Source organism: Bufo bufo, chromosome 3 (assembly GCF_905171765.1).
Source record: "Bufo bufo chromosome 3, aBufBuf1.1, whole genome shotgun sequence".
In the NCBI taxonomy this organism is placed as follows: domain Eukaryota; kingdom Metazoa; phylum Chordata; class Amphibia; order Anura; family Bufonidae; genus Bufo; species Bufo bufo.
The window spans coordinates 461,925,168-461,939,486 of NC_053391.1; the positions used below are offsets into that span (position 1 = coordinate 461,925,168).

General features: G+C 41.8%; 1 protein-coding gene across 3 annotated transcripts in view; it reads right to left on the reverse strand.

The window, feature by feature from the left end:
* Positions 1–14,319, reverse strand: part of ATP11A (ATPase phospholipid transporting 11A) — a 223,149-nt gene that overhangs the window by 14,519 nt on the left and 194,311 nt on the right. For all 3 annotated transcript variants that reach the window (XM_040425204.1, XM_040425205.1, XM_040425206.1), the window contains exons 26-28: positions 13,563–13,628; positions 9,494–9,597; positions 1,941–2,106 (exon numbers count right to left, since the gene is read on the reverse strand). In XM_040425204.1, coding sequence (XP_040281138.1) covers positions 1,941–2,106; positions 9,494–9,597; positions 13,563–13,628 — 336 coding nt within the window. The remainder of the gene's footprint in view (positions 1–1,940; positions 2,107–9,493; positions 9,598–13,562; positions 13,629–14,319) is intronic.

Consider the following 14,319-nt stretch of genomic DNA (forward strand, 5'->3'; position numbering starts at 1 on the left):
GCGGTTAATACTGTAGCATGCTATAACAGGTACACTGTAGGTAATAGCTAAAAATCACAGGGTGCTCCCAGTCTATACAAGTATTTGTTGGTAAATTAATTTCTATTTCAAAGACTGGAACTTTTAGAAACAGGAACAAAGAAAAAGGTCTGGAAATTGATGTAAAAGTCAGAAAGAAGTATCACCTTTAGGTCCATTAGTAAGCTATATTGGTCGTGGTCTGAGAGAGCATAAAGATGGTGGACTGCTCAACAGAAAGGCACGGTTGTTTAGTCTGTTCCCCAGAAGGTGGCAGCAGGTGCCCACGTGCAATGTGTAAGCAAGGGAGCAGTAATTTATGCAAAGCAGGTAGGAGACAGGATAGGAAAGAAGCAGAAGGAGAAAGAACACAAGGGATGTTTCATTAAACACTAAAGCAATGCTAATGCATATTAGTCTAATTTGAAATAAAAGCTCAATAACACATGTGAATGGAAATGTTCCCATTAAACCTAATATAAGAGTGAAGAGAAGCGGGCACCACAGTATCAATTGAAGAAAAGGGTGCTGCCCATGTGCAAGAGCACTACAACCAATTATAATAGAAAAGAGCACATAAAAGAATGGCGCGCACCAAAAAGTCACATGATTAAATCCCAAAGTTTATTAATAATTGGTAAGCCCGCACCTCCCACCTTCCACACAATCAACCCCTAATAAGGTAGTATACTATAGTGAGCCCCACTATCAAGTACCTAAATCAGACAAAAACTAAAGTGACCAGTGCATATAAAGCGCAAGTGAAGCCTATCAGTGCAACAGATCTATATGAACGATAAAGCCAAGTGTTGTAAGCCTGAAAAAAATCACAACACCGTGCAAAGACTAGTGCTACAAAAAGTAATATACAAGTATCCAAGTTAGAGCTCAGTTGGGCTCGTGCTGGGGATCGCAAATAACGGTCCGCAATGCACGGGCACCGACCATAGGGCCGCTGTATGCATGACCCATTCACTTCAATGGGGTCCACGATCTGCAGCCATGGGTCCGTACAGCAAAAAAGTAGTGCCTGCACTACTTTTCTGCGGTGTGAAGGCACAGAGAGGAACCCCACGGAAGTACTCCGTAGTGCTTCCGTGAGGTTCCATGCCTCCGTTCCACACCGCACTTTCCGGATTGCGGACCCATTCAAATGATACGTGCACAAACGACCGGTGCCCTATATTGCAGACCCGCTTTTTGCAGGCCACAATACTGGCACAGCGGGGCAACGGCCGTGTGCATGAGCCCTTAGTCATACCAATGGATACCGGTCTCACCAATCGGTTAGAATGGAAGGAGCAAAGCCCCAGGGCATTTGTTTGTGATCATGTTTTGGATATTAATAAACTTTGGGATTTAATCATGTGACTTTTTGGTGTGCGCCATTTTTTCATGGGCCATTTTCTATTATGATTGTTCATTAATCCTAATGTCTCGACTACTTCTTTACAGTGGGCACTTTATAAGGCAAAGGTGCCCATACCATGTCATCAGCCTCAGCATGTCAAATAATATTCTATGTGCATGTACTAAATATTGAGCTTTTCTTTCAATGTACACACTTTGGTTACAAATCACAATAGAAATATATATAAACTCATCGACCATGGAGGCTAGAAGCAAACAACAGAATCAGGGTACCAATGTACTATACTTAACCGTCTAATGTATATAAGGGAAGCGTGACTGTTAGCTTACATACTGCAAGTGGAGAAGAAGACACTGTTAGCAAAAATTAACTGAATACAAAACACATAGTAAAAATGTGACTGAAGAATGTCTATGACGTGCACAACGAATGTTCTGAACTGCTGCCATGTTACTGTTCACCTCCACTAATAAGCCTGCCATGTATGGCTACACAAAATACAGCGTGAATGAAATGGTTAAACTATTAGTAATTAGGGGAGGGTCGTTACCTGGATCCTTTCTGTTGCTGTAGGCCACAACTGTCGGCATAAAACCTTCTTGAGAACATCAGGGAGGAGACTGACTGTAATAAGGAGGATAATGCCCAGCCATGCAGGACCACTGGACAACATCTGCATGAACACATAATACATCCTCTGATAATTGAGAAAAGGCCTGGAATAGGAAGAAAACACACAATTTTTTAAGGGTATCATGACAAACCAAAGTTTTTATGAAGGGGTATGTCTAATTCATTTTCTCCCTCAGAATGTCTTGCAGGTGAGGGGGAAACAATCAAATATCAATGTGCAGATGACCATGAAAACATAAGACCTTAGTAACTATTTTGTTATGAACGTAGCAAGGATAACATGTTTCGCATGACAGCAAGTCACATAACACAAAGGGGTATGGCTACATGGCGACATTTCAAATAATGTATTTCAACAGTGTCGCAATACGACATGCTGCAAAGCTACAGTCACAAAAAAGCTTATATCAAATGTTACACAACTTTCTTGTCGCGTGACGCATGTCGCCGTGTAACCGTACCCTAATAGAGGTGTGGTATGGCTTCCAGTTAATTCAGTTCTGCTCAGTATTGCTGGCTTAAAGGGAATAGGTCATGAGCATGTAATTGGTTGGAGTCCGACGCTCGGCACCCTGTTTGAAGAGGCTGCGGCACTCTGGTGAGCATGGCGGCCTCTTCACAGCTTACCAAGCACAGTGTTGTCCACTGGATAGCGGCTGTGCTTTTTATTGCAGCTCATCCCCATTCACTGAGTCTTGGCAATGAACATGATTTCACACGGCCCAGGAAGAGGCCGCAGAGCACTACGGTCTCTTCAAACAGCTGATTGGTAGAGTTGCCGGGAAGTCAGACCCCCACAGATCAAATAATGATTACTAATTCTGGCCAAACTCCCCTTGAAAACAGGAACTCCTAGCACTTATCGCATACCAGAATGTAGGGCAGCCAGAAATGCCTTCTCTGTTTTGCACATTTTGAGCCCTTTGTGAAAAGTTTATTAAAAGGTTTTTTTCTATATCCATGAATAAGAATATTTTACATAAAGTCATTAACAATAGTTTTCAGACACTGAGAATACAAGACATAAACCACCTGTAACACAATACTAGTGCAGAACAACAGCACGCCAGCTAAAGTACAGTGAGTGTTAATAATTAAAATATGTAAACCCAGACAACAATTTACTGCCAAAATAATGCCATGGTTAATGTGCATCAGCCTAAATGAGAAGAATACATTACAGAAATGTAAATGACAAACTATATACAGTTGCAAGAAAAAGTTTGTGAACCTTTTGGAATGATATTGATTTCTGCACAAATTGGTCATAAAATGTGATCTGATCTTCATCTAAGTCACAACACTAGACAATCACAGTCTGCCTAAACTAATAACACACAAAGAATTATATGTTACCATGTTTTTATTGAACACACCATGTAAACATTCACAGTGCAGGTGGAAAAAGTATGTGAACCCTTGGATTTAACCCCTTAAGGACGCAGGGCGTACCGGTACGTCCTAACTTTAAATGCAGATTCCGGCGCCACGGGGGTTAATGGGGACGGGATGCCGGCTGAAATCATTCAGCCGGCATCCTGTCACAACGCCAGGGGGGGGGGGGGGCCAGGTTCAGACCTGCGGTTTGCTGCGCTTTTCTGCAGTTTCCGATCCCCGCGGTCCCTGACCGCGGGGATCAGAAACTTTAGTGTCCCTCAAACATAGATTTTACACCCCCCCCCCCTCACCCCTGCATGATTTTTTGCCGGCGGGTGGTGCAGGGGGGGGAGTTGTGGGCGGTGGGGGCGGTGCGGCAGGCGGGATCGCGATCCCCCGCCCGCCTCCTCTTGAAAATTTGTTGGTGTAGAGTGAGTATACCAGGATGTCAGCACATTGCTGACACCCTGGTATAAACGGCTGACATCGGTGATGCGATGTCAGCCGTTTAACCCTTTCCATACAGCGGTCCGTACGGACCGCTGTATGGAAAAAGTTAACAGTAAGAGGGAGCTCCCTCCCTCTCCCATCGGGGGGCTGCTGTGCCTTTGCAGCCCCCCGATGGAGAGGGAGAGAGCCCCCAGACAGCCCTGTCCTTACCCTTCCCCGTCTGCGAAGTTCTGACCAGTACTGAGCAGACGGGGAAGGTTCCCATGGCAACAGGACGCCGTCTCAGGCATCCTGCTGTCCATGGTGCTGAACAGATCTGTGCTAAAGGCAGAGATCTGTTCAGACAAAGTGTAAGTAAAATACAGTACAGTACAATATATATTGTACTGTACTGAGGGTATACCTGCTGGGATATTATACAGACATCAGACCCACTGGATCTTCAAGAACCAAGTGGGTCTGGGTCAAAAAAAAAGTTTAAAAAAGTTTAAAAAAAAGTAAAAATCAAAAAACACATTTATCACTGATTAAAAATGAAAAAAATAAAATTCCCTACACATGTTTGGTATCGCCGCGTCCGTAACGACCTGATCTATTAAACGGTCATGTTACTTTCCCCGCACGGTGAACGCCATAAAAATAAAAAAATAAAAACTATTAGGAAATTGAAATTTTGCCCACCTTACTTCACAAAAAAGGTAATAAAAGTGATCAAAAAAGTTGCATGTACGCCAAAATAGTACCAATCAAACCGTCATCTCATCCCGCAAAAATCATACCCTACCCAAGATAATCGCCCAAAAACTGAAAAAACTATGGCTCTCAGACTATGGAAACACTTGTTTCAACACTTGTTCAAAAAATGAAATCATTGTGTAAAACTTAAATAAATAAATAAATAAAAAGTATACATATTAGGTATCGTCGCGTCTGTATCGACCGGCTCTATAAAAATATCACATGACCTAACCTCTCAGATGACCACCGTAAAAAAATAAAAATAAAAACGGTGTAAAAAAAGCAATTTTTTGTCATCTTACGTCACAAAAAGTGTAATAGCAAGCGATCAAAAAGTCATATGCACCCCCAAATAGTGCCAATCAAACCATCATATCATCCCGCAAAAAATGAGACCCTACTTAAGATAATCGCCCAAAAACTGAAAAAACTATGGCTCTTAGACTATGGAGACACTAAAACATTTTTTTTGTTTTAAAAATGAAATCATTGTGTAAAACTTACATAAATAAAAAAAATTGTATACATATTAGGTATCGCCGCGTCCGTGACAACCTGCTCTATAAAATTACCACATGATCTAACCTGTCAGATGAATGTTGTAAATAACAAAAAAAAAAGTGCCAAAAAATCTATTTCTTGTTACCTTGCCACACAAAAAAGTGTAATATAGAGCAACCAAAAATCATATGTACCCTAAACTAGTACCAACAAAACTGCCACCCTATCCCGTAGTTTCTAAAATGGGGTCACTTTTTTGGAGTATCTACTCTGGGGGTGCATCATGGGGGCTTTAAATGGGACATGGTGTCAAAAAAACCAGTCCAGCAAAATCTGCCTTCCAAAAACCGTATGGCATTCCTTTCCTTCTGCATTCTGCCGCGTGCCCGTACAGCGGTTTACGACCACATATGGGGTGTTTCTGTAAACTACAGAATCAAGGCCATAAATAATGAGTTTTGTTTGGCTGTTAACCCTTGCTTTGTAATTGGAAAAAAAATATTAAAATGGGAAATCTGCCAAAAAAGTGAAATTTTGAAATTGTATCTCTATTTTCCATTAAATCTTGTGCAACACCTAAAGGGTTAACAAAGTTTGTAAAATCAGTTTTGAATACCTTGAGGGGTGTAGTTTCTTAGATGGGGTCACTTTTATGGAGTTCCTACTCTAGGGGTGCATCAGGGGGGCTTCAAATGGGACATGGTGTCAAAAAACCAGTCCAGCAAAATCTGGCTTCCAAAAACCATACGGCGCACCTTTCACTCTACGCCCTACTGTGTGCCCGTACAGAAGTTTACGGCCACATATGGGGTGTTTCTGTAAACTACAGAATCAGGGCCATAAATAATGAGTTTTGTTTGGCTGTTAACCCTTGCTTTGCAACTGGAAAAAAAATATTAAAATGGAAAATCTGCCAAAAAAGTGAAATTTTGAAATTGTATCTCTATTTTCCATTAAATCTTGTGCAACACCTAAAGGGTTAACAAAGTTTGTAAAATCAGTTTTGAATACCTTGAGGGGTGTAGTTTCTTAGATGGGGTCACTTTTATGGAGTTCCTACTCTAGGGGTGCATCAGGGGGGCTTCAAATGGGACATGGTGTCAAAAAACCAGTCCAGCAAAATCTGGCTTCCAAAAACCATACGGCGCACCTTTCACTCTACGCCCTACTGTGTGCCCGTACAGAAGTTTACGGCCACATATGGGGTGTTTCTGTAAACTACAGAATCAGGGCCATAAATAATGAGTTTTGTTTGGCTGTTAACCCTTGCTTTGTAACTGGAAAAAAAATATTAAAATGGAAAATCTGCCAAAAAAGTGAAATTTTGAAATTGTATCTCTATTTTCCATTAAATCTTGTGCAACACCTAAAGGGTTAACAAAGTTTGTAAAATCAGTTTTATATACCTTGAGGGGTGTAGTTTCTTAGATGGGGTCACTTTTATGGAGTTTCTACTCTAGGGGTGCATCAGGGGGACTTCAAATGGGACATGGTGTCAAAAAACCAGTCCAGCAAAATATGGTTTCCAAAAACCATACGGCGCACCTTTCCCTCTACGCCCTACTGTGTGCCCGTACAGTAATTTATGGCCACATATGGGGCGTTTCTGTAAACGGCAGAGTCAGGGCAATAAAGATACAGTCTTGTTTGGCTGTTAACCCTTGCTTTGTTAGTGGAAAAAAATGGGTTAAAATGGAAAATTTGGCAAAAAAATGAAATTCTCAAATTTCATCCCCATTTGACAATAACTCTTGTGCAACACCTAAAGGGTTAACGAAGTTTGTAAAATCAGTTTTGAATACCTTGAGGGGTGTAGTTTATAGAATGGGGTAATTTTTTGGCGGTTTCTATTATGTAAGCCTCGCAAAGTGACTTCAGACCTGTAGTGGTCCCTAAAAATTGGGTTTTTGTAAATTTCTGAAAAATTTCAAGATTTGCTTCTAAACTTCTAAGCCTTGTAACATCCCCAAAAAATAAAATATCATTCCCAAAATGCTACAAACATGAAGTAGATATATGGGGAATGTAAAGTCATCACAATTTTTGGGGGTATTACTATGTATTACAGAAGTAGAGAAACTGAAACTTTGAAATTTGCTAATTTTTCTAAATTTTTGGTAAATATGGTATTTTTTTATGTAAAAAAATTTACTTTTTTGACCAAATTTTAGCAGTGTCATGAAGTACAATATGTGACGAAAAAACAATCTCAGAATGGCCTGGGTAAGTCAAAGCGTTTTAAAGTTATCAGCACTTAAAGTGACACTGGTCAGATTTGCAAAAAATGGCCAAGTCCTTAAGGTGAAATAGGGCTGAGTCCTTAAGGGGTTAATAACTGGTTGAACCTCCTTTGGCAGCAATAACTTCAACTAAACGTTTCCTGTAGTTGCAGATCAGATGTGCACAACAGTCAGGAGTAATTTTTGACCATTCCTCTTTACAGAACTGTTTCAGTTCAGCAATATTCTTGGGATGTCTGGTGTGAATCGCTTTCTTGAGGTCATGCCACAGCATCACAATCAGGCTGAGGTCAGGACTCTGACTGGGGCACTCCAGAAGGCGTATTTTCTTCTGTTTAAGCCATTCTGTTGTTGATTTACTTCTATGCTTTGGGTCGTTGTCCTGTTGCAACACCCATCTTCTGTTGAGCTTCAGCTGGTGGACAGATGGCCTTAAGTTCTCCTGTAAAATGTCTTGATAAACTTGGGAATTCATTTTTTCTTCAATGATAGCTATCCGTCCAGGCCCTGACGCAGCAAAGCAGCCCCAAACCATGATGCCCCCACCACCATACTTCACAGTTGGGATGAGGTTTTGATGTTGGTGTGCTGTGCCTCTTTTTCTCCACACATAGTGTTGTGTGTTTCTTCCAAACAACTCAACTTTGGTTTCACCTGTCCACAGAATATTTTGCCAGTACTGCTGTGGAACATCCAGGTGCTCTTGTGCAAACTGTAAATGTGCAGCAATGTATTTTTTGGACAGTAGTGGCTTCCTCTGTGCTATCCTCCCATAAAATCCATTCTTGTTTAGTGTTTTACGTATCGTAGATTCGCTAACAGGGATGTTAGCATATGCCAGAGACTTTTGTAAGTCTTTAGCTGACACTCTAGGATTCTTCTTCACCTTATTGAGCAGTCTGTGCTGTGCTCTTGCAGTCATCTTTACAGGATGGCCACTCCTAGGGAGAGTAGCAGCAGTGCTGAACTTTCTCCATTTATAGACAATTTGTCTTACTGTGGACTGATGAACAGCAAGGCTTTTGGAGATACTTTTATAACCCTTTATAAACCCTTTATAAAACCCTTTATAACCCTTTATAAAACTATATATAACCCTTTATAAAACTATATATAACCCTTTACAGCTTTATGCAAGTTAACAATTCTTAATCGTAGGTCTTCTGAGAGCTCTTTTGTGCGAGGCATCATTCACATCAGGCAATGCTTCTTGTGAAAAGCAAACCCAGAACTGGTGTGTGTTTTTTATAGGGCTGGGCAGCTGTAACCAACACCTCCTATCTCATCTGATTGATTGGACCCCAGTTGGCTGACACCTCACTTCAATTAGCTCTTGGAGATGTCATTAGTCTAGGGGTTCACATACTTTTTCCACCTTCACTGTGAATGTTTACATGGTGTGTTCAATAAAAACATGGTAACATTTAATTCTTTGTGTGTTATTAGTTTAAGGAACTTTTACAAGGGAAGATAATTGCCCAAATGGCTACCTGAACGTTCATACGTTCGTTTCCATTACTGTCAGCCACACATCCCCTGCTTACCTGCTTCCGACAAACAATCATTTTTATGTGCACATAAACTACACAATCAGTCAGACACATAATAATTGCATAGTATACAGAATTAGGGTACACAAACCTATTTGAACAGGATTGGTCATCAATATCTAATAGGTGGGGGACTGATTCCTGGCACCACCGCTAATCAGATGTGTGAAGGGGCTGTTGACCTTGGACCTGCACTTCAGCCTCTTCACAGTATACTAGTCCAAGCACCATACATTGTATTGCAGATCAGTCTCATTTACTTGAATGGGACTGATCTGCACAAAGTCCATGTGACTGATGTGACATCACAGGCCAAGGCAGAGGCTGATCGGTGGGGGTGCCAGGACTCGGAACCCCACCAATCAGATGATTGAGACCTATCCTGAGTACAGGTCATGAATATTTCAGTTCTAGAGAACCCCTTTAAGCAACTTCTGCATGGAGAACTAGCTAGAGTAACCCTGCTTATCCCTTTGCTAGGCAGTCATTTCCTCTCATATACAATTCTGCATATTTCTGCTATCCTAGTTTTCAGAAGGTTCTAGATATAAATATGCCAACATTGAATTGTAAGAATGATTCTGGAAATGTTAGTACTGTATACATGAACTTACCAGACAATTCCTCCCCAAAGCAAAGAAAAAACAATGTAGAAAACAAGTGATCCCCAAATGACAAAGTGGTTTATCCAAGTCCAGTACTGTGTATCCAGTGCAAGCTGAAAGTAGCAAGAAACAGACCTTAACTTGAATTTTATATAAAATCAATTTCATTAATTTATATTAATTTCCTGTAACCATTACCATCACAGAACTCGAGTCTATCAAAGAAAAACTTTACACCGTCGAAGCCCTGTCCCATCTATTATCAATGCCTTGCTTCACAGAACATTTTGTATTAACATTGAAAGGGAATCTGTCACCACATACTTTCCAATGAAACCTTCTCCCTGTATAGATGTGCGCTTATGCTGATTTCAGTAAACTCTGTGCCATCTTGATCCATGGGCCCTATTCTGATAAATAACCCTTTTTAGTTCATGCTAATGAGCCCCTTGGTGCAACAAGGGCATTGCTGTTGAACCTTGTTGCACCCAGAGGCTCCTGCCAGTCGTGCCCCCCCCCCCCTGACCCACTTTGACTGACAGGGCCAGGCACTGCAGATGTACTGTGATCTCAGCTAGCCCTTAGATCTCATGGCAGTGCATTTGGCACACGCGCAGTACCGGGCTGGAGATCGCAGGGCATAATTCAATCTGCCCTGTGATCTCCAGCCCTGTACTGTGCATGTACCAGAAGCACTGTTGTAAGATTTCAGGGCCAGGCATGATTTCATCTATGCTGCCTGACCCTGTCAGTCAAAGTGGGGGGCGTGGCCGCCAGGGAAAAGGAGCGGAGCCTCTGAGTGCAACGAGGTGCAATGGTGATGCTCATTAGCATAAACTAAGAAGTGTTATTTCTCTGGAGAGGGGCCACAGATTAAGATGTTACAAAGTGTAAGGGAATCAGCGGAGAAATGCACATCTACTGTATACAGGGAGAAGGTTTCGTTGGAAGGTATGTGGTGACAGATTCCCTTTAAGGGACCACTAAACCCTAAAAAATAAGAAAAAAAGCATAACCTGCTAAGGAAAGTTAGTCTTGACCTCTTTCTGCTTGGACATCTTTAAACTGCTACAGACAAATCCCTCATTACTCCCTGATTCTCCATCTTCGGCTGGAGACTGTCTGTTATCAGTTTATTTGCACTAATATGACCTCACAGTCACACAGAAAGTTCAGGAAGGGGATGGGGCATAACTCAATACATATTAATAGTCAGATCACTGTGAAAGCACTGAAAACTTGGCAGCTTCTTAAAAAACCTCTTCCTGTGTGTGCAAGGATACTAGGCGGGACCAGTGCACTGACACTACAGACAGGCTACCCAGTTGTCTCAGGTAACTGAATGTCTGGTTTGTCTATATACTGTATAAGCAGGAAGGATTTCTCACTGTCTGTCTAGGAAAATCTGATATCCAGCAGTGTGCCAAAGCTGGATTACAAGTCTTGTGGATCTGTACACACTATCCATATAATGTTACTCTTACATTGTGCAAGTAACCCAGTTTTCCCAGGATCCTGAAAGACAAATCTGCCTACCTATGGCACAATTTAGAAGTGAGGAGGGGGGTTTGTCTTGGTAGATTTAGTATTCTGCATTCTCTATTACAACCTGTGGCTCTCCAGCTGCTGTAAAACTATAACTCCCACCATGCCCTGCTGCAGGCTGATAGCTGTAGGCAGTGGAGTTGTAGTTTTGCAACAGCCGTAGAGCCTCAAGTTGGCTATTCCTGCTCTATTACATTTCCACATGATGGTAATCCAGCTTTCCCAGTACGCCAAAAAGCAGACCTGCCGAGCTCTTGCTCTATTGAGGAATGGGGGGTGGGATTTATCTTGATACATTTGGTATCCTGCAGTCTACTATAGTTCCATATGGTGGTAACTTAGCTTTCCCAGGGACCTGAAAAGCTTTGGATTTGTCACGGGGATTAATACTCATCTTTTCCAGGCTCCTGGCTAGCAAATGCAGCTAGGTATTTTACAATACCTGGCATTTACCAATTCATAAATAGGCATTCTGGAGTCTGGGAAAGCTGGGTAACAATCTCCATGGGGCTGTGATAGGGGAATATTGGTTATATAAAATACACACAATGCTGCCCTGACATGCTGTGTGAATCTATCATATGGTACAAGGGCAACATAATCTGTTGTCACCAATGCAGCTCTACAGTCTTGTCACCCAGCTTTTCCAGAATCCTGAACGGCAAGTTGGTCTAGGTATATGAAAACATTTGTCACTACATAACTAAGTAAATTTGAATTTCAGCAGTCTGGGAAAGCTGGGTAAAAACCTCTGCAGCAGTTTAATGGAAACCAAACTTTGTGCATACATTCTGTATACACTATATCTATAAATATAATATCAGGATAACTTTGAGTATATACTATATATGTAGTTTGATCTCCTGCATACCACCACATGCTATCCAGCTTTCCGAAGCTGTTGGAAGTCAAATCTGCCTAGCTGTAAAGGGAGAAATTAGGGTTAGGCCTCTTTCACACTTGCGTTGTTGGGATCCGGCGTGTACTTCCGTTGCCGGAGGTGCCCGCCGGATCCGGAAAAACGCAAGTGTACTGAAAGCATTTGAAGACGGAGCCGTCTTCAAAATGCTTTCAGTGTTACTATGGCACCCAGGACGCTATTAAAGTCCTGGTTGCCATAGTAGGAGCGGGGAGCGGTATACTTACAGTCCGTGCGTCTCCCGGGGCGCTCCAGAATGACGTCAGAGCGCCCCATGCGCATGGATGACGTGATCCATGCGCTTGGGGCGCCCTGACGTCACTCTGGAGCGCCCCGGGAGCCGCACGGACGGTAAGTATGCTGCTCCCCCGCTACACTTTACCATGGCTGCCCGGACTTTAGCGTCCTGGCAGCCATGGTAACCACTCTGAAAAAGCTAAATGTCGGGTCCGGCAATGCGCTGAAACGACGTTTAGCTTAAGGCCGGATCCGGATCAATGCCTTTCAATGGGCATTAATTCCGGATCCGGCCTTGCGGCAAGTCTTCAGGATTTTTGGCCGGAGCAAAAAGCGCAGCATGCTGCGGTATTTTCTCCGGCCAAAAAACGTTCCGTTACGGAACTGAAGACATCCTGATGCATCCTGAACGGATTTCTCTCCATTCAGAATGCATTAGGATAAAACTGATCAGGATTCTTCCAGCATAGAGCCCCGACGACGGAACTCTATGCCGGAAGAAAAGAACGCAGGTGTGAAAGAGCCCTTAGCTATTATGCTTCATGTACTATGGCTATATATTACAATAGGTAGTATTGGCACTGTGGCTGGCACTGTTACCAAATCTATTTTGTATCATTTCTAACTAGGAGATTCCTTCCAATAAAATGGTCATTCACACTTTGTAGACAAAATGTATTCAGACTAAACCAAGCCCCCTTCTATACTTTCTGGCTATACTTTTCATCAGACGGTGAGAGGGAGGGGGACAGAAGACATGGCTGCAGCCTAGGAGAACAATGCACTGCTTTTCTATTGTATTTTTCATAGTCTGCAATTGTGATATCTGACGAAACGAGGCAAACAACAAAGACACATAAGGAGATTGTTAGGTTTTGTTGGTTGATTTTTTGTGTTTGGATTCTGGGTTTAGTTCGCATTTAAAGGGATACTCTGTTTTGGTCACCCCTTTGATATACTTGTGTTTCGATAACAGAAGAATACCCACATGAAAACTGTATAGCAACAAATTCATGCACTTAGAATATTGATAACATATATATTATAAAGGGTATGCTCAGCTTTATTCAAAAGGAACCGCAATTAAAGCCAGTGATGTCAAGACAGGACAGTCCCTTTAAAAGAACAGATCATAGTGCTATAGCTCTTAACATTTAGCAAAACTTCATACAGCAGTATCACATTGTTTATTCCCCATCAATACTCCACCCACTCTGGCCATATGTTGTAACATGTGGCAATTTAATTGACAAAGTAAGACATTAAATCATTAAAACACAAGTCAAAAAGAGGAATTGTTTTTGAATTATCTCTTCCCCTGTTGTATTATATTCCATTTGATTGATCTTCAGTAAATTAACCAATGTCATACATTACCTTGAGTGTCACTGTAAATACCAGGACAGTAAAGACCAGTGTTCCAAAGGTCCAGTTTCCCAGCATCTAGTCAATATGACACAAAAGAAACAAGTTACTATAAGGCTTCATATTGGATAGAAGCTACTGCATGCAGACCTCACTTCATAGCAGATCACACAAGTGATCACTACACCATGACTATAGATCTCATGACTCAGAGTCCTGAGATGAGCTTTGTCTGGTAACACTAATGTTGGAAAATCACAAATTGTAAAATGACAGGTCCATTGCATTAAAGGATCATTGAATATAAATAAGAATGGCTGTTACTGTCGGGTACAGTAGAAACATCTAGGTGCCCCAACATCTCAAAATTTGTGGGAACTGAACCACCGAATGCGAAACATGACACTGAGAAAATGTCTGTCCTCAGCTAGAATGTTCAGTGGCAAGCTGCCTTTGGAAGCAGCATTGGCACCAGAAATATTTATTGGGTGCTTCATGGATTGGGTTTCCATGTCTGAGTACCAACACAAGCTTGAGATCACTGTGAAAGCACCCCCAGAGTGATAAAAAGTATTGGACATGTTCTCCATAGTGCCTGAATAAACACATGGGGGTAGATTTATCAAAACTGGTGCAAAGGAAAACTGGCCCATAACCAATCAGATTCCAACTTTCATTTTCCAGTGCTCCTTTGGAAAATGAAAGGATCCACCTGATTGGTTACTCGGCTCTACTAAGGGTACTTTCACACTAGCATTTTTGTTTTCCA